We start from the raw sequence: 21,726 nt of genomic DNA, 5'->3' as shown, positions 1-21,726 counted from the left end.
GATGAATTTGGTGCCAAAGAAAATAAAATTGAATGGAAATTTAAAAAAATTCTTTTTTGTCAGTGTTTTGATGTTTTTCTTGTGATTAGGTTAATATAATTGAATCTTTGCTGTCACATTTGTTAGGGACCATTTTAGTAGACTCATGCTTATTACCATTTTTATTTCAGTGTTGTTTTTCACTGGGCAAATGTTTTAAAAAAGTTTTGGTATGTATTAAGACCTTTTGATCTTTCCTCTTGTTCTTTCTAAGATATCAAAGTGTCTTGATCCACAGAGTTAGGGAATCACTGAGCACATAGAAAATACGAAATTATTTTTTAATGAGAAAGGAAATTTTTTTCTCTAACCAGCTGCTGGCTACAACTCCAAATTGAGGCAGGTCTGATAAGATGACTGACCTTCCTAGGTAGAGGCATAAAGTCTATTTTCTGCTAATGGTGTTATGTCTTAATATAAATATATCTCATGATAAGTAAAATGTCGGCGTGTATTCCAGCCTATTATTGCATTTTAACTTGTCCCAATAACTCGTTTGTTTATTCCTGACCTTAAAGTTGTCCATCATCAACTAGGAAGTAGTTGTGTAAAAAAATCAAATCTGAATCTGGTCAAACTTGTTGATCAAAGACCTGACCTGTATAGTTCTTGAGCTTCTTGTCTCTCTCTATGTTGATCTTTAGATTCATTTGCCTCTGGAGACAAGTCTCAGAAGCCAGCAGTCTGAGACTGCCTGCTGATGAATTAGATTCATTAGCCTCCCCAGAAGCCTATCTCCTGAGGTCCTAGAGACCTTGGACTTGCAAACGTACAGAGAGAGAGGGGGGTGGGAGGAGGGGAGAGAGCATGAGAGAGAAAGAGAGAGAGAGAGAACACCAGAGAGTATTTTTTAAAATAAAAGAGCATTATCCACCTATCTATACCATGCCCTGTTGTATTTGCTTCTGTAGAAAACCAGCCTATTGGTGTGTGATGTCAAGTCAGAACCATCTCATAGCTTACCCTCCAGTACCGTTTCAGAGGCAGTAAATCTTCCAGGGGGAGAATTCCCAACCTTCTCTTACAGAGCAGTTGTGGATTTGAACCACATGCCTTTGGGATTGCAATGTAGCTTCTTACCATTTCTTACCATTATTGTTATTGATTGCCGTTGAGTTGAGCACAACTCATAACGACCCTATGAACAGAAGACCAGAAGCTTTTCTATAGTTATTGTCATTTCTCAGAGTTCATAGTTTCCTGAGGCATGTTGTTTAGGAAGTGGATGCCAGTCCTGCTTTCCTTCTAGGCCACCAAAACCCTTAATTTCCTTTTTTGTCTCCAACTGCTCTAGATTTCTCAAGAAGTTCTCACTCTTTGGACCTATAATTACTTTAGTTCTGCTTGGAGGTATGTTCTTTGAGTTCAGAAGCTTCAAACCAGAGCTCCCACGTCCTGCTCCAGAAGCACAGGTGCTGAAGCTTTTACCTGAGGAACATCTGAGGAACCTCTTTACCTATAATGGCGTATGGTGAGATATTGTCTTCTCCCTTCCCCCTCTTCTACCTTGTCCCAATGTCTCCCTTATTCCTCCTAAAGTTTACTGTGCCCATTAAACAGATGGCTTCCCCCCTTCCTGAACTAGTGCTGACCTTTAAAGAGATTTCAGACTATGGAGATCAGGCAAGGACTTGTTCTGTAGTAACACCCTATGAAGTCCCTTCACACTCTGGAGGGTCTGTTGGACTAAAAATGTGGAGGAAAGTCTGCCTTTCTGTCCCTTCTGATGAGGCAGAGAGGCCACTTGCATTTATGTGGGCTCTGAGGTTGGTTTAAAGACGTCATGTAAGAGTTGTGAGGGATAATTCAAGAGAGGAGCAGTCTTCAACATTCCTGCCCATCCTTACCTCCAGCCTTAAGCCTCCCTGAGACTTTGGAAGGGGCTGCTGCTATGTTAGAAGGGTCTCAACCCAATCAGTCCAAACTGGGTGTGAGGAGTACACACTAATTAGGCCCCAGATTCTATCTCATTTGCCCACACAATCCACGTTTACCATCTTTTTACTTGTTTTAGGCTGTTTCCAAAAAATCAGTGCAGATGTGGATATTTCAAACGGCAGGATGGTTATAACTTTCAGGATGGCTATAACAAGACTGAGCTCCTAGAGGCAAAAGCAAGAAGACAAGCTGAATATGAACACTTTCAGAGGAGGTAATGTGCATCAGGAGGGCTCTTGGGTCCTGAAGTAGAGACCAAGCTCTCTCTGCTCTGCCCTGATGGAGTGGGTCCTAAGGGAAATAAAGGGACTTTTGGTAATGCCGGAGCCAGACACTGTACTAGAGACTTCACCTAGTGCTTTTGTTGTCATCAAATTGACTCTGAGGCTTGGTGACCTTATGTGCAACGGAACAAAACATCATGGGTCATTCTCACAATTGCCAATAGGTTCTAGATAATCATGATAAATATGTATTATGATAACTTCAAACCTGGTTCAGTTTAAAACCTCTATTGTATATCAGCTCGTGTGGAGAATGGGCATTAAACTCTAGGGGGGAGGAGGATGTGCTAATCATGGCCTCTCTAGTTATACTCAAGGCTCATTAGATACGTGGCCTGTACCGAATTATCCTTTAGTTAAACTCAGTGCTTCGGGCAAACCAGATAGTCAGTGTGCTTCAGTACCTAAATGAGAACGGCATGAATTATTGGATCTGAAGGCTCTTCCTGCCCAGCCACTTCTTCACTGGCATAACGCCTAGTTCACATTAATCTTTGTTGTTGAGCTGTGTTTGGTTTTGCTCAGATTTGTATCTGCTAGTTATCATTCCAAGAGAACTGGTAATTTCTACAAATAAAGAAGGGTGCAGGTAAGGACTAATCAAGACTGCCTGCAGTTCCTAAATTCTTTTTTTTTTAGTTCCTAAATTCTTATTGTTTGAAACCAATTCCTTCCCGAGCAAGCTCTGGTGGCCTAGTGGCAAGAAGGTGTACTGCAATCCCAGAGGAGCACGGTTCAAATCCACCAGGTGCTTTGCTGGAGAAGGAGGAACAATCTCCTCCTGTACCAGTCAGATCTGACTTGACGGTACACACAAATAAAATAAAAATTAAAAGAAGTGGACTGGGGGAGGGATTGTACAACAATGGAAGAATTTTTACTGAAACCAATTCCTTCCCTTAGTGCTTTCTGCCCGGCTTCCACTGGACCAGCTTCTCCTTGGTAGTCAGTTACCAGCCTCGTGTCCTCTGATTCTTCTCCAGCTCTTTTCTAAGGGACCCTGAAGGTGCAGTGACTCATCTGAAAGGGTCAGTGGCTTAAATGCACCAACCCCTCTATAGGAGGGAGATAAGGAAAAATAAGGAAATCTGCCTCTGTTAAGAAACTCTGCAGGAGCAATCCTACTCTGCCCTATGAAGTCCTTTTGAGTCTGAATAAATTTAATTGTGGTGAGTTGGCTGAAATTCTCCCCATCTCAACTTTCCCATCTTTCATTCAACTTCCTGATTCCTTCTCCCTCCACCACACCCCTCCAGTGATTGACACATCAGAGACCTCTCCCTGTAAAGGAAACTCTGACTCCTTTCTCTCTGTAGTTCCCAGGCTGCCAGGACAGAGAGTGAGCCACCTTCTTAATAAATATGTTTCTTGTACTTCCTCTCACAATACTCACATATGTTAGAGATGTGTTTAGTCATGACTAACAGAACATTCATGGTGCACTTTAACCAAATCTCTATGCATTGGGTTTTCCCAGTAAGGAATAGACTGTGATGTCCTACTCAAAGACCGTGTGTAGGCATCTTTCAACAGGACACCATTGTTTTCTACTCCAGTGAAAATCCTGTTGTTGTTGTTGTTATACAGGCTGTCTCTGATCACTGCCTTAGAGCTCAGTTGACTGAGCCTAAGTCCAGAGACAAGGATGGGAAATGTTTCCCTTCAAATTTGATCCTGGGGACAGCCACCACCTCTCAGACTAAATGCAAATCAAAGTGTCCCCAAAGAGAAATGGGGATACCAAAAGGGAGAGGATATTGTGAGCTGGATAGCTGGTGAATGCACAGGGTGATTCTGGCATTGAATCCTGGCTCCACCCTGTCTTTGTTGTGTGGGAAGCACTATGGCTCATAGTTAACTGTGCAGCCGTGGGAGGCAGCCTGTACTTCTCAGTTCCTACATCCTCTACCATCAGCTGTGTGCAAACAGGACAAGGTGCTTAAGCCCTCTGTGTTGTAATCTTCTCTTCTGTAAACTTGGGAAAAGAACATCTAATGTCCTGAGTTGTGAGAATATAATGAGTTTATATATGAGAAAGGCTTAAAACTGAACCAAGTTTTAAGTTGTCGTGATAAATATTTATCATCAACATTGCTAAACTAAAATTCCTATTGTTGTTGTTACGTGCCATCACGTAGTGTGAATCATAAAAATATTACATTAATAATATGAGCAGAGGAGATAAAATTTGCAAATTGGACAACACTTCTGACTAAGAGAGTTAAAAACATACCAAGGATGAAAGAACTTAGAAAAATTTTATACCCTATTTTGTTGGCATTGTTGTGGAAAATGACCAGAACAGTGTTTATATAATAACAGTGTACCCTAGAAAACAACTACCAGTTTGACCTTGAAATTTCTATTTCTGGAAATTAGTGTCACATAAATAATTCTTTAAAAGAACCCAGTGCACTTTGTTTTCTGGCATCCAAGATATTGAAGTGAGGATATGGTGGGTACTCTGGTGCAAAATTCCAGATTTCCCTGGGTCTTCCTGGAGAAGCAGTGATCAACTGTGCTGACAATATAGGAGCCAAGAATCTATATATCATCTTTGTGAAGGGGATCAAGGGACGACGTAACAGACTTCCTGCTGCTGGTGTGGGTGACATGGTGATGGCCACTGTCAAGAAAGGAAAGCCAGAGCTCAGAAAGAAGGTACGTCCAGCAGTGGTAATACGACAACGAAAGTCATACCTGAGAAAAGATGGGGTGTTTCTTTATTTTGAAGATAATGCAGGAGTCATAGCAAACAATAAAGGCGAGATGAAAGGTTCTGCCATCACTGGACCAGTTGCAAAGGAGTGTGCAGACTTGAGGCCCAGGATTGCATCCAATGCTGACAGCATTGCATGATTCTCCAATGTATTTGTAAAAAAAAATATTTAAAAGTTCACTGAAGTAAAAAAAAAAGACCCCAATGCCTGAGTGGGGTCTAGTGTCCAAGCTGCAGGTGGAACTGGGAGATGATGCCTGGAGCACCAGCTGGTTGCCTTTGGTTACCATCCCTCTGAGGCTCTCTGGAGCGGGTCAAGCTTGAGGAAAGGTGGTGATGTCTCTACCTAACGAGGCAGCTCAGGTTGACCTTGGCACCGTTGTTATACACAGTGGTGCCGTTTTGTCCAAATCAGTGAAAATGTTCTACATGAGCTCCTTCCTGTATATCACAACACTCATTAGCAAGAACTTTGCCATTGGGCTTGGGTTACACGACCTCTTCATTCCAGAGGGTGATGGCGATGACTCCCAAACATGAAGACAGAAAGGAAGAAAACTCAATGTAAACAATGGTGATACTCCCAGCCTCTCCTCCTTCCCTCTCACCAGGAAGATCCAGGGAAAGCCCTCAGCTCCATGAAGCCTCCTGCATGATTCATGACCATTAACTAAGTCCCAGACTCTGGAAGATTCCTTGCAAAGTACTGTACACTGAGCACGCAAAACAGGCAAGCCAATTATAAAGAAACATAATAAGCATCAGCTTTGTGTGAATAGGGAGGTGATAGAACCCAATGCCTAAGACAAAATGGTCTTAAACTATTTACTGGTGTACAATATGACTTCGAGTTTTTTAATTGTGAGTCAATATGAGTTATATCTCACAGCAAGAAAACTGAAAATCCTCACCACTGGACCAATAGGTAACATCATGATAGATGGGGAAAAAGATTGAAGTTGTCAACTATTTCATTTAACTTTGATCCACAATTAATCCCCATGGTAGCAGCAATCAAGAAATCAAACAATGAATTGAATTGACAAATCTGCTGTCAAGGATTTCTGCAAAGTGCTAAGGAGTAAGGATTTTAGTTTAAAGACCAAGGTGTGCCTAATTCAAGCCATGGTACTTTCAATTACTTGCTCTGTGTCTGAAAGTTGGACAATGAATAAGAATGACAGAAAAATCGATGCCATTGAATTGTGGTGTTTGCAAAGAGTATTGACTATACCATGGACTGCCAAATGGACAAACAATTCTGTGCTGAAGGAAGTGCAACCAGAATGCTCCTTAGAGGCGAGGATGGGGAAAATTCATTTCACATACTTTGGGCATATTTGCAGGCCGAACTAGCCCTTGAAGAGAGACATCATCCTGGGAGAGGGTCGGTAAAAGAGAGGAAGACCCTCAATGAGATGGAGTGATGATGGCACAGGATTGGGCAAGGTTCAGATCTTTTGCTCAAAGGGTCACTATGCATCATAGTTGATTCAACAACATCTAACAATGACAACAGAGTGACTTAAAGGTGACTTGTTTTGTATCATCAAGTAAAAACAGATCTATAGCTGATCCTCCAGCAGGTTTTCAGAGACAGTTAATCACATGGGAAGAGACTGCACATCTTTCTCCTGCAGTGCAACTGGTAGATTGGAACTGCATGCCGTTGCCTTGGAAGTGTAATTCCTTACCACTAAGCCACCAGAATACAACACTGTTGGTACCAGCAGTCAGGAAATCAAAAGACAAATTACATCAAAACTACTATGAGATATCATCTCGCCCCACTCTGAAGTGCAAAATTTAACAGAACAGCAAGCAACAAATGCTGGTGAGGTTGTGGAGGAACTGGAACCCTATTCACTGTTGGTGGGAGTGTAAAATGGTGCAACCACTGTGGAAGGCGGTATGGCGCCTTCTCAAAAAGTTGCAAATAGAGATACCATTTGACCCAGCAATTCCACTACTGGGAATATACCCCAAAGAGATCATAACTGACATCCAAGCAGATATATGCACACCCATGTTTATCGCAGCTCTGTTCACAATAGCAAGGAGTTGGAAACAACCTAGGTGCCCATCAACAAATGAATGGGTAGAGAAGCTGTGGTATATTCACACAATGGAATACTATGCTGCATTGAAAAACAAGGAACTCATGTAATATTATTCAAAATGGGTGACCCTGGAGGACATTATGCTGAGTGAAGTATCTCAATCACAAAAGGACAAATACTGCATGGTGCCACTGTTGTAAAGCAGGACTGATCTCGGGGTTGGGAGGAGACTGACAAGGATGGGTTCAATAATGTATACTGCATTGAAACAGATGAGGGAGAAAACTGTTTAAGAGGGAAAATTATTGGGTATTTTTGTCATTACAGGAGTCCAGAGCGAAGGCTGTATAGTGGAGTGGACCTGGGGGGAGGGATTGTAAAACAATGAAAGAATTTTTCTTTTACTTTTCCAAGAGTATAGAGTACTAGGGGGAGGGTTGGGAGGGGAGAAAAGTGCAACAATGAATGAATGGAAATCCAAAGTCTCTGTAAATTTTCATTGAAATTAATAATAAATTTTAAAAAAGAAAGAAAGAAAAAAGACAACACCACAAAAAAAAAAAAGGACAAATTGCACTGGAAAAATCTGCTGTCAAGGACTTTTCTAGAGTACTGAAAAGCAATGATGTCAGTCTGGAGACTAACGTGCGCCAATCCAGGCCATGGTCTTCACCCTTACTTGCTATGCATCAGAGAGCTGGGCAACGACTAAGGATGACAGAAAAAGAATTGATGCCTTTAAGTTGTGCTGGAAAAGAGTCTTGAACATACATACCATGCATGGACTGCCAAGAAAACAAATAGGTCTCTTGGAGAGGGTGAAACCAAGTCGTTCCTTGGAGGCTAGGGTTTTGAAGCTCTGCCTCACATACTTTGGGCATGTGGCCAGGAGGGACCTGTCCTTGGAGAAGGACATCATGCTTGGAAGGGTGGAGGGACAGTGCCGGAAAGGATCAAGGATCCATTGATGGGATGAATTGATATAGTAACTGGGGCAATGAGGGTTGGTGTGTCAGAGTCAGTGAGATTGGCTCAAGACAGGGCAGTGTTCAGAGCTGCTGTACATAGGGTTACAGGTGTCTTGATGGCACACAACAACAACAAGCCACCAGAACTCCCCTAAAAGTGTCCAGGAAATTAGCATGAGCAATTTCCCACACACGAAACTCATAATAGTCTTTTGGCACACTGATCCATGTGTTCTGTGAGATTATGTCTCGGTAACTGCCTAGGAACTTGTTAGATTCTATGCAAGAGATCTGGCAATCTTTATTCAGCCCAGGGGTATCTACGTTCAGGATGTTGTTGTTGTTATGTACTGTCGAGTCCCTTGTGACTCATAGTAAGCCTTTGTACAATAGACCTGAAAACTGCTCTATCCTGTGCCAACTTGATTGTCTCTGACACACCTATCCTCATTACCCCGGTCACTGAATCAGTCCATCTCATTGATGATGGGAGTATTTTTCATAAATTTTTTATGTCCATCTTTTGTGGAGTTATTCTAGCCAAGTGCTTCCAGAGAGTCCCAGCAAAGTGAAAACTAATTGTAGAAGACGTAGCTTAAAAGTGGTCATGGTTATTTTTATTAGCACCACAAATCAAACAAAAAAACCTCATGAGAATTCCTTACAAAATTGTACAAAGCAAAATAAAGGCAATAAAAAAAATCTTTAGACAAAATTTCTCTCAGCATAATAATTACTATTTTAAAAAAAGAATGAATGTGACAGCTAATTTGTGGAAATGGGTGACCTTGAATGAAATCCTTGAAAAGAACATTAGGCTTAATTTAAAGAGGAGGAGGGGCTCCCTCATTGTCTCCCCCTTGCTTCTCACTCACAGTGACCCTCCGTTTGGATTTTGAGGGTGTGAACTCTCATCACAAGGTGACTGCTGTAAGTCTTATTGGAAGGATTACTTCCCATCATTGTCCCTTGGAGCAGCTGGTAGATTCGAACCACTGGAGACATGTGATCTTTAGGTTAGCAGTGAAACTGGCTAAGGAATATGCTACTACAACTTCACTTATGTTACTCTCAGGATATAACAGAAAAGAAATAGAAAGCATGTGGGTAAAACATGCCAAGGATATACCATAATTATCAATTTCCTAATATTCTAAATATTAAAAATTAGAGGTGAGTGGGATAAATCCCCAGGTAAAGCCCATAATATTGGATTTAAATTCAAGAAATAAAGCTGTAACCACGCTAGCAATTAGAGAGAGAGAGAGAGAACACGAACATTATGGCTGATAATATTCTGCTCTTGTTATGAAGTGAATGTCAGGCAAAACTTAAGACACATCAATTTTTCACCTAAAGAAAGTTAAGCATGCCTCTCACTGTGACAATACATTTCACATAACTCACAACATATGAAAATTTCCTTCCCCTAGCACTTTTCTTGTTCCTGAGCAGGAACAAATCTTTTGTGACTTTTCAGGAAATGTCAAAGTTGTCACAAGTTTATAAAAAAATTTAAAAGTAGAGCTAGAGGGGCCTAGTGGCAGGAAGCTGCACTGCCATCTCAGAGGTGAGCGGTTTGAATCCACCAGATGCTTGGCTGGAGAAGGAGGGACAGTCTCCTCCTGTACCAGTCAGATCTGATTTGATGGTACACACACACAAAAATGATAATTAAAACCCAACCAAAAATAGTTATTAATTAAAAAAAATTTAAAAGTAAAAGAATCTTAGGTTTTTCAAATGTCATGAGGTTTGGTTTTCCTAGTCAGAGACATCTCACTCATTGTTAACCGCTCTAACCCATCTCACTGCTGGCCCCCACTGGATTTCAGAGGCTTTAAGTTACACCTGGGGAGATTTTCCATCCTTTCTGCTGGTGGATTCAAGCTGGCAGAGAGGTGCAGCTTTGCGATTAGCAGCATACCATCTTGTGGGGGACTGTCACTTGAATTTCATGGTCTAGGATATAAATTAAATTTATAAATAATTTATAATAATTATACGAGTATATAATTACAAATGATATAAATATTATGAAGAAAATATTCAATGAGTCATGAAGCACCAAGAGAAGATGGAAGGAATATATAGAGTCACTGTACCAAAATAATTAGTTGACACTGAACCATTTCAGGAAATAGCAGTTGATCAAGAACAAATATTAAGGGAACTCTGGTGGCTGAGTGGAAAGAAACTGCACTGCAATCCTGAAAGTGCACGCACGGTTCAAATCCAGCAGACGCTCTGCTGGAAAAGGAGGGGCAATTTCCTCCTATGCCCGTTGGATCTGATTTAATGATACACAAAAAGAAAAGCGGAGGGGGGGGAAAAAAGAACAAATATTAATGAAGAAGTCAAACTTCACTAAAGGCATTGCCAGTAATTGATGGAATGCCAACTGATGTGTTTCAACAAACAGATACATACAGACCTGGATCTAGCCCTAGCCTATCCCAAGAAATTTGGAAGACAATCTGGCCAGCTGATTGGAAGTTATCTGTATTTGTTCCTATTCAAAGCAAGTGATCCAACAGACTGTTGAAAACTATCAAATAATATAACTAATATCACAAGCTAGTAAAATTTTGCTGAAGAATCTTTTTTTTTTAATTGTGAAAAACATGTATGGGGATACAAGGAGGTAAGGGTTGGAAGCAGAAGGGTGAGGATGGACAGGAATGAAATTGCAGTGATGCAGTTGCAGTTCTGCACAATTTGTTAGGTGGGGGGAGTATGTGAAGGAAGTGAAAAAGATCCAGTGGGGAGCAGACGATACAGGGCAATGGTAAGCATAGCCCAATGGTGTTTAAACAAACTGTCTTATTCACTTGTGGGTTTCTCATTTGGGAATGGGGTGCAGACTCTCTGACTTCTTAGTGCTGAACCAGAGCATTGATGTGAAGTGGGAAAGGAAGCACGCTTTATCATCTTACTGGTGGTCCTGGGTTAAAGCTGCTTGTTTTCTTGTTCTGCTAGAAGATATTTTCTTGATATTTACTCCCCTCTGTACTGCAAAGTGTTTTCCAGTGGGGATGGCTGACTGATCCCTGAGGCTCTATCCTCCTTTGCTTCCTTAGCTGGCAGTTGTATTTCTTTTTTGTCTCTGGAACTGGGTTCAGGGTCAGGTCTGGAGTAAAACTCAGTGTTAAGGTTACCTATTGGAAAGGGAACAAACCTAGAGAGAACAAACTTGTGAGTTACAAATAGAAGGGCTTTGGAGGTGTTACTTATGGGTGAACTGGGGGAGAAAGTGGAGGAAAGTAGCCTAGGTAAAATTCTCTATATACTCTAGGCAGTTTTTTCTATCCAGGGGTCAGATGGCATAACCCGAGGGCTGAGGAGCTCACCCTGAGGACCAAATGGTTCAGCTCAAGGGCTGAACAGCTCACCCTGAATGGCTTATTCCAGGGACTGATCAGTTCACCTTGAGCCAAATGGCTCCCCCCCAAATGGCTACCCCTGCCAGGGCCAGATGGATCCCCCTGAGGGCCAGGTGGCTCCCCCCAGGGCCAGGTGGCTCCCCCCAGGGCCAGGTGGCTCCCTTGCTGAAGAATCTTTAAAAAAAAAAAGGTTGGAATAGGACATTCACAGGAAACGGCCAGAAATTCAAGCTGGATTCAGAAGAGGTTATAGAGTGATGTCAGATGGATCTTGGATGAAAGCAGTGACTACCAGAAATATGTTTACTTGTATTTTATTTACTATGCAGAGACATTTGACTGTGTGGATCATAACAAATTATGGTTAGCATTGAGAATAACACTTAACTATGCTCATGCCAAACCTATGTATAGACCAAGAAGCAGTTGTCCAAACAGATCAAAGGAACACTAAATGGCTTAAACTCAGGAAAGGTATGTGTCAGTTTTGTGGGTTTTTTCTCCACATATATTCAACCTCAACTCAAGCAAATAGTTTGAGAATGTGGGATATATGAAGAAGAATGTGTCATCAGGATTGGAGGAAGACTCACCAACAGCAAGCCTTATCCAGATGACACAGCCTTTCTTACAGAGAGTGCAGAAAACGTGAAGCACTTAATGCAGAAGATCAAAGGCTATAACCATCAATATGGATTACTTCTCAACATCAAGAAAACAAAAATCCTCACCCCTGGGCCAGTAGGCAACATCATGATAGATGGAGAAAAGATTGATGTTGTCTGTTATTTCATTTTACTTGCATCCGTAATCAATCAATACCCATGGTAACAGCAGCTGCCAAGAAATCAAGACATTACGCATTAGGAACGTCTGCTGATATCTGTAAAGTGCTCAAGGACAGCGATAGCTTAGTTTAAAGACTAAGATGCACCTGATCCAGTTGTCTCCGATGCATCTGAAAGTTGGACAAAGAATAAGGAGGGCAGAAGAATCAATCTATGAATTATGGTATTGGTGAAGAATACTGACTATCCCATGGACTGCCAAACGAGCAAGCAAGTCGGTCTAGAATGAGTAAGTCTGCTTTGAAGAAAATGCAACCTAAGAACTACCTGGAGATAAGGATGATGAACTTTGTCTCATATATTTTGGACATGTTGTCAGGAAGGCCCAGTCCTTGGGGAAAAACATCATACTGGGAAAGGCGGAAGGTCCGAGAAAGAGAGGAAGACCCTTGACAGGATGGATTGACACAATGACTTTAACAATCATATATGTCCAAGGTCATGAAATGGCGCAGGATAGAGCAAACTGCTGATCTGTTCATAGGAGCTTTATGAATTTTAGTTAGATCAATGGCACATCACAACATATTTTTCTCTTTTTCATCTTGGAATAATTTTCTCTTTCACTTTAGGGCAAAAAAATTTTTTTTTCCTCTCCTCCCTTAAGAAAACATATTCAAGGGAGTTCTAATGGCCTTAATGGCAAGAAGCTGAGCTACAATCCCAAAGGCACACAGTTTGAATCCACCAGTTGCTCTGCTGGAGAAGGAGGGGCAATCTCCTACTGTGCCAGTTGATCCAATTCAATGGCACACAAGAAGAAAACAAAGCACAACAAAACAAAACTCAAAACAAACATGTTCTATATACTCAGTCTAGCCTAAATTATTCGAGAGCATGGATGGTGTAGGATCTAGCATTGTTGCACTGTTAGCGCAAAGCTCAGTGGTTTGAATCCACCAGTTACTAACAGGAGAAAGACCAGCAGGCTCTTTCCATTAGGTTTATTACACTAGCCGTCGCCAAGTTTTTGATGAAAAACCAGAGAGTTGCTATGAGTACCAAGTTGTCTCAACAGCACCTGTTCTGCAGGATTATTTTTTTAAAAAAAAACCAACGACTAAAAATTGTGACTTTAAAAGTGGAACGGACTTATAACTCACCATCCAGCAGTTTTCCAAGACTGGAAATTACACGGAGGAGTTAATCTGTCTGCTCCTGAGGAACCACTAGGGGATTTGAACCGCCAGAGCTGACTAGCCTTTGGATCAGCAGCGACCCTACGGATTAAGCTACCTGAGTTTCTTTTGTTGTTTGTTTTATGTGTGGGTGAGGGTTTTGTGTGAGTGTGTAAGTGGTGTGTTTTGTTTTGTTTTAAGCTAATGCTAAACAAAAGCACCCCCAGGTCTCCCAAGGTTCAAATCTACTGCAAGGCAGAGGGGAATCTAATGGACTCTCTCCTCCCTTTGCAATTACAACATTAGAAACCTACGGAGGATCGAAGCCAACTCCAGATGATGAAGTGTGATTTTCACTGAGCTTTGAAGAATCTTTTACAGAAACAAATTTAGATGATTTTATCTTTTTTTTAAGGCTTTGCTATGCCAATCAAAAGAAACAACTCATCGTTTCATCATTGTACTTTAAAAATGTTGTTATTAGGTGCCATCAAGTTGGTAACGAATTCTTAGTGACTATGAACAAGGGATCTGAATTGTCTCCTATCCTGTCATGCTCATTATTATCTCTGGCGTGCTTGTGTCCACTGCTGCAATCTTTACGTCACTTCGTCTTGTTGAAGGTCTTCCTCTCTTTCACTGACCCTCCACCTTTCCAAGTATAATAGCCCTCTCCAAGGAATAGAATAGTTTCTCCTACCAACATGTCCAAAAGATCTGAGATGAAATTCACGTTTCAAACAGATCAATTTATATTAAAATTTATCAAAGGGGAACTCTGGTGGCCTAGTGGCCAAAAACTGCACTGCAATCTCAAAGGTATGCAGTTCAAATCCACTAGATGATGCTCTGCTGGAGAAGGAGGAGCAATCTCCTCCTGTACCAATCAGATCTGATGAGACAGTGCACACACACAAAATAATATAAAAAAATTTTTTTCACTTCACCAAAGAAGACATTCAGATGGCCAACAAGCACATGAAGAAATGTTCAAAATCCCTAACTCTAAGAGAGATGCAAATCAAAACAGCTATGAAATATCATCTAACCTCAGTCAGAATAGCAAAATTTAACAGAACAGCAAGCAACAAATGCTGGCGAGGTTGTGGAGAAACTGGAACCCTTATTCACTGTTGGTGGGAGTGTAAAATGGTGCAACCACTGTGGAAAATAGTGTGGTGCTTTCTCAAAAAGTTGCAAATAGAGATACCATTTGACCCAGCACCTCCATTACTGGGAATATACCCTTAAGAGACCATAAATGACATCCAAGCAGATATATGCACACCCATGTTTATCGCAGCTTTGTTCACAATAGCAAGGAGCTGGAAACAACCCACGTGCCCATCAACAAACGAATGGATAGAGAAGCTGTGGTATATTCACACAATGGAATACTACGCTGCATTGAAAAACCAGGAACTCATGCAATATTATTCAAAATGGGTGAGCCTGGAGGACATTATGCTGAGTGAAATGTCTCAGTCACAAAAGGACAAATGCTGCATGGTGCCACTGTTGTAGATCAGGACTGACATCAGGGTTGGTGTAAGACTGAGAAAAAGTGGATAAATTATGTATACTGCATTGAGACAGATGAGGGAGAGAACAATTTAAAAGTGATATATGATTATCACGAAAGTCCAGAATTAAGGTTGCATAGTGCAGTGCATTTGGGGCAAGGGGATTGTATACCAATGAAGAAGTTTATCTTTTGCTTTTCAAAGAAAGGAACGAACTTGGGGGGGAGGGGAAGGAAAAAAGTGTGACAATGAATGAATGGAAATCCAAAAACTCTGTAAATGTTCATTAAAATTAATAAAATAAAATTTTAAAAAAACCAACCAAACAAACAAATTTTTAAAAATTATCAAAGAAGCTACTGAAAACCCCTGATTCACCCTTTGTGAATGATGCCACTTAGAAAGATAGATGCACATAGAAAGAGTTTTGGGGTGTTTTTTCTAGAAGAGGAAAGAACCTAGATGTAAGACAGTGTTGTGAAAAATCTGACAATGTTCAGCCTCAGGCTTCGCTCTGAATTTGCACATAAAAAAATTCCCCAGGCATAGCTTGTAAATCACAGCCAAGAACACAGGACAAAACAAGACAGTAAAAACACATTAACTCACCTGTCTTTGAGGCCAACACAAACAACGAGGTTTATACTGTTAATATCATAACACAAAGCTAAATAGGCCAACCAGTTTTTTTAAAAAAAATGTTTACAGTAGCCTCAATTTGTCTTTGGAAAGACCAACTCACTTAAACAAACAAAAACAGGTTCTAGAAGAAATTATTAACTTGTCAGTGGTTTATCATAACACTTATAAAACCTGGGGGCCAAACAAAAGTTCCACAAAGAAGAAAGAAAAGACAACACAGATAATTCAATTCCCCAGCGTAGTATGGGAAAGACAGCCTCCCTCCCCAGAAACAACCAACTGGAGTTTATAGTGTTTTCAACATGAACCTCAAAGCTGCCATCCCAGAAAGGGGATGTTGAAGGATAAACCACTTTTATAATTAAGGGTTCCCCATACTTAAAAACTCTACTTTAAATAAATGTCATAAAACAGGCAGAATCAATCAGGGAAACTGTGGGTGAATTCAGAGCCTAGAGTCTGGGACCTCCAAAGTTGGGATTAGGCGCCACCACTCTGAGGTAACTGACCCACTAAGCTTTGGGTATACAATGTTGGCCTCACTGGCACCTTGGTGTCAGAATCAAGTGGCATTTCTAAACACTGTAAGTTCAAGAGCTAGACACAAATACTGTGGCTTCCAGATCCTAACAGACCTACCTAGCTTTCAGAAATTGTGCAAAAGAGAATACAAAGTCCTCGACGTGGCACCATGCCATAAAATTCTTAGCAGACAGTCTGCCTTGGACTTTGGTTTTGAAATGTCTGTACCAACTTTATAAAACCTAAGAGAGTTGTTTCATTTTCTTCACAAACATGGTTCAGTCTGCTGGCTAGAGACATTGTCTTTTAAAAAGAAATTTAGGAGCCACATCGTTTGTTACACAAAGGAATGATCTAAAGACCCTAAAATTCTTTTTTTCCCAACCCTGTGATTATGAGGCTAACTAGAGAAGTTGATAGGTTGCAATTCAGGTAGAAAATAAGATACAATCCTTCAGTCAAGACAGCTTCTTAGATGTATACCCTAATTTTCAACCTCGAGGCTTTGGGCTCCTGTTATTTTTTCAGTCCTGTCAGTTACTGATTTTTCCCTTCAGTAAGCCTGGATGAAGGGCCTTGGCTCTGGCTCTGGGGCTGGAATTCCAGTTTAGCTGACTCACATGGCGTTAGATATAAAAAAAGAACTTGAGGGAGAGAAATAAAGAAAGGAATTGGTCCCAAGAAACAAACAGGCCTTTATTGCGTGGTCTGAGAGGGAAGCCAAGTGACCCAGCCGCACAGCATGCAGACAAGATCCAAATGGCACTCGGGCAGTTTGGGGGAATTTCCTTTTATAGAGGTTCTGGGGAGGACTAAGATGGTACTTATAGGAATTTGGGGAGTTAATTAAGTTAGGTTTTAGCTTTTTTTGTTTTTTCAAGCTCTGACTCTTTATCATTATCCATTGTCTGGTCTGGTCTTTGATATGACCAACTTAGATGTTATCAAGTTTCTCAGGAAGTGATCAAGCCTGGGAGTGCTGGGGCAACTGCTATATTCTTCCTTCACATGGGCCTCTGGTTCTCTACTGCTGTTGTTGCTGCTGCTGCTGCTGCTACTGCTCTGGTCTGGGCTCCAAAGATCCTAGAGTTCTCACCATGGTTCTGAAGAGATTGGCGATAGAAAAATAGAAATGCTCTATGAACCAAGTTCCTGTTTCTCTCCAAGCATTCAGGGATGTGAAATGATGTCTCTGAGATCCCACTTCTGATGTCAAGCTGTTAAAGTAAAAGTCATAATAAGCCAATAATATAAGTTGATTTTAAGTTTATTTAATATGTTGTTGTTATGTGTCATCGAGTCACCTGCAACTCAAAATGACCCCTTTGTACAGCAGCTCTGAAGCCTGTCCTGTCTTGAGCCAGTCTCACTGACTCCAACACACCTACCCCATTGACCTAGTTACTGTGTCAATCTATCTCATCAAGGGTCTTCCTCTCCTGTGCTGTCCCAATACCTTTCCAAGCATGATGTTCTTCTCCAGTGACTGGTCCCTCCTGGACATATGCCCAAAGTGTGTGAGATGGAGCTTCAAAATCCTAGCCTCTGAGGAGTGACTTGGTTTCACCCTCTCTAAGACAGACCTATTTGTTTTCTTGGCAATCTATGGTGTGTTCAAGACTCTTCTCCAGCACCACAACCCAAAAGCATCAATTCTTCTTCTGTCATCCTTAGTCATTGTCCACTTCTCTGATGCCTAGCATGTAATTACAAAGACCATGGCCTAGGGGTTGCAAATTGGAAAACACTTCTGACTGTAGACGGAGCTCTGGTGGCTTAGTCCGGAGTGAGTTGCCCTGCTAATCCGAGGGCTGTGAGTTGCACATGTTAAAATCTCCCAGCTGCTCTGTGGAAGAAAGATGGGCATCCTCTGCCCATTGCAATTCACTGCCTTGGGAACCCAGTGGACCGATGCTCTGAGTGCAAACCAACTCGACAGCAATGTTTTCTGACTACGTACTAAACTCCCAAAGATGCTTTGTGAAACTTGTTTATTTCTTAATTGTGATTTGAATGGAAATTTACAAAGCTTACAAACTTTCCATTCAATCATATACTTTTGTTCAGTTTCAGGGGTTTTATTTGAGTGAAGACTTAGAAATCATACTGATTTTTCATACAATCATTCATAGACCTTTTGTTTTGAAATATTAATTATCACTGATTAATGGGTTTAGTTTATGACATCGTCATACACATTTTGTTTCATAACATTAATCATAATAAAGCTCAAACTCACTGCTGTAGAGTCAGTTCCAGCTCACAGTGACCATCAGGTGACTATGGCTGTAAACTGAAAGAGGAGGAAAACTGTGCATCTTACCTCCGTGGAGCCGCTGGTGGATTTGAACGGCCTTTGAGTTACCAGCACAATGCACTGTGAGCTAATCCAGCACAGTTCCTACAATACCCACCTTGTGAGGACCAGGTCACGTCCTGTCATGGTGGCTGAAGATGCTGATGTAGACTTTGAAGGAGATGTCATAGCTGTCACAACACAGAAAGGGGTGATTAAACCATGGTATCTATTTTGCAACATGATCACCAGCTAGATTCATCCTGGAGAACTGATAGCGCTATTAGTGATGAAAACAAAGCCATCATTGAGAAAATGTTGTTGGAAGAAGTCTCTTTAATGATTACAAGATAATTGAAGACTTCAGGGTTAAAAGTTTATCTGTGCAAAATGATAATATGGGACAGATGGAGTATATAACTGGGTTTTATTGGACCCTAGACTATTGTTATATAATAGTTACTTTTTTTTTTTAGCAAAATACTGAATTTTCTTTCTTAAGCATGTGTTATCTCATTGCTAAATCTTAGATCTGACTCACTCTTGTAATTGACTTTCTGTTTCTAGACAATTCATTGTACTGAAAAGACTTCCCCCCCCCAGATGTAAGCATTTTCAGAAACTTTAATGATCTCAATTATCCTTACTTAAGGCTCATAACATGGCTTTAATATTACTAGCTTTGAAAATATTTCTGAACATACATTCCTTATACAAATGATAAACATTTGAATTAGAGCTATGGTTCAAATCCAAGATCATTTAGTCTAACTCTCCATTTTCAAAGTCATATAAGTTGAAATCAGAGATATTAATTTGTCCAAGGATACAGAATTAAAATATATGAAAGTAAAAAAAAATCCTACCACGTGATCATGTTTCTCACTTCTACTGGGTCATTCTTGTTGCCATTTTTCCTTCTGCCTTCCCCTTCCTGCCGTTAGAGCTTTATTATTGGGCCACTGTTGCTCTTTTGGCCTCGTGTGGTTGGCTGTTTAAAGAACCAGTGCCTCCCTGGTGTTACTGTTCACTCTGTAGGCTTGTCTACTGTTTAGTTCAATGTTGAGCCATGAAGGTGAGTTTTCTTCCAGGTTCAAAGGATGATTAAGGACCATAATCTGCCAGTCTCCATGGAACCAGTAAGCCTATCCTTTATCCACTCCCAGTCCCCAACCCCCTGCCACTCTATCCAGGACTTTATACTGTGACCCTTTTCAGAATGGTTAATATGGTAGCTGGACACCTTCTAGTTCTTCTGGTTTCAGGATCATAAAAGTTGATGTTCCTTTGGACCAATTGTTTCAGTGCATCTTTGCTTTTCATCCCTTTCTTTATTCTGTGGTTTTAGAAACTGATAGATTCACCTTAGATAGCTGCTTGAAACTTTTTTTTTAAATGCAAACATGTATCAGCGAATTTAATCCAATCTGACTGGCACAGGAGGAAATTGCCCCTCTTTCTGCAGTGGAGCATCTGGTGGTTCAAACCACGTGCCTTAGGGATTGCAGCACAGCTTCTTGCCACTAGGCCACCAGAACCCCCTTGGCTTCCTGAAACTTTTAAGGCTTCAGTCACTACTTGCCAAATTAGGATGTAGAACATTGTCTTTGTGGACTATGATTTGCCAATTTCCAAAAAGCATTATATCCAATCAAACACTGTTTATAAATAATCCCTTCACTGTCACTCACTGTTGTTCACAGCAACCCTCCATCAAGTCCAGAGCTGCAAATAGTAATAAGTGAAGACTTTCTCTCTTTTTTCCTCAGAGTCACTAGTGGATTCGAACTGGTAGAGACTTGTGGCCTTTGATTACAGTGCAGCACACTATGGACTATGGAGCTGTCAAGAGCTTCCTTGTATAGGATAATAATTTGACCTACAGTTTCCAGTCTGACCCCAAAGGTTTTTCTGGAATGAACACCTAAGCCAAATGATTTTAAAACTACCTACTAGGCTACCTTGTGACTCAAAAGTGACTTTAGGAAACCAGTTTCCTAGGCTACAACTCTTTACAGCAGCAAGCTATCACATCTGTTTCCTACCAGCAGATTCAAACTGCCAACCTTTCAACCTTTCAGCTTTCAGCAGTTCAGCATTTTAACCACTATGCCATCATTGTTCCTCCACAAAGCACTAGGAAATTAATGGAACAAGACACAGAAAGATTGTATTCTACTCACCTGTGTTAAATGGAGTAGCTGTTTGTAGATGTGTGCATGTGAGTAGGCGTTTATGGATGATGCAAATGTGTTCAGATTGGTCAGAGGTTTGGATCACCCAGAGGTACCTTGGAAGAAAAGCCTGGTGATCTGTTTCTGAAAAACCAGTCACTAAAAACCCTGCAAAGCACAGTTCTACTCCAAAACACAAGAGGCCATGGTGAGTCCCTTTTAATTCAATGACAATTGGTTTTGAGGCTCAATCAGCTGCCCGGAGCAGGAGAATCTGACAAAGGTCCAGGAAAAGTGAAATAAGGACTAGCTGAAATACTAGCTAAAACTCACAGAAAGAAAATTCAGCAAAGAAGACTGTTCTCAAAGTCAGGGATAAGCTCTTTTCTGGGACCCCAGGTCCCTTCTAGAAATTCCACACACACACTAGAATTTGATGAAAGCTGAAAATTTCTTCTTGGGAAAAATACATTTACATTCACACAAAGTCCAAGCCACTTAAGAATTCTAGTTTAAAAAGAAACAAAGAATTGGGCTCTCGGGTGGATGCTGCTGTGTCAGCACGCGGAAGCCCAGGTTCGAACTCGAAATAAACTTTGTTAATTCAGCTAAAAAAAAAAAAGAAAAAGAAACAAAGAATTGATGATATACTATAGAAAGACTAAGGTAAAATAAGTACAGCGTATAAATTGGCATCCTTTGATACACTGGCACCCGGGCATAAATTATGTGTGAATACTCACAGCAGCACGATATACAGAAGGGAAACGTTGGAAATGTAAATGGCCATCCACAAGCAACTAGTAACCCATACAATGTTGTTGTTATTATTATGCACCATTGAGTTGGAACTAACCCATAGCTCACCCTCCAGCAGGTTTTCACAGGCAGGAAATTGCACAGGAGCTTGCCCATCCTTTTCCTGCAGAGCAGCTGGTGGATTTGAACCCCATACTTGTGGCTTGGCAGCATGACTTCTTATCACTATGCTACCACAGCCCAAATAGAATATCATAATCCTTCAAAATGCTGAAGTCTAAGGGCTTAGACTTTAAAATAATGTAACCTAGAAGAAAAACAGGAGATTTCCTAGACCAGAGTTTGACAAACTATAACCCTAAAGTTAAATATATCTTGTTTCCTGGGTTGGTTTGTTTGGGATTTTTTTGTTTGTTTGGGTTTTTTTTTTTTTGGTTTTTTTTTTGTTGTTGT

At 40.8% G+C, this 21,726-nt stretch overlaps 1 protein-coding gene across 1 annotated transcript in view; it reads left to right on the top strand.

The window, feature by feature from the left end:
• Window positions 1-21,726, top strand: part of B4GALNT2 (beta-1,4-N-acetyl-galactosaminyl transferase 2) — a gene marked incomplete at its 5' end in the record, with an annotated part of 59,142 nt that overhangs the window by 2,054 nt on the left and 35,362 nt on the right. The window contains 2 exons of the mRNA XM_006889324.1: window positions 1,390-1,510; window positions 2,054-2,191. Coding sequence (XP_006889386.1) covers window positions 1,390-1,510; window positions 2,054-2,191 — 259 coding nt within the window. The remainder of the gene's footprint in view (window positions 1-1,389; window positions 1,511-2,053; window positions 2,192-21,726) is intronic.

This window comes from Elephantulus edwardii, unplaced genomic scaffold (genome assembly GCF_000299155.1).
Source record: "Elephantulus edwardii isolate Elephantulus edwardi_28Jun2011 unplaced genomic scaffold, EleEdw1.0 scaffold00077, whole genome shotgun sequence".
In the NCBI taxonomy this organism is placed as follows: Eukaryota; Metazoa; Chordata; class Mammalia; order Macroscelidea; family Macroscelididae; genus Elephantulus; species Elephantulus edwardii.
The sequence above is the reverse complement of the archived record's forward strand: the minus strand, read 5'-3'. Positions and strand labels throughout refer to the sequence as shown.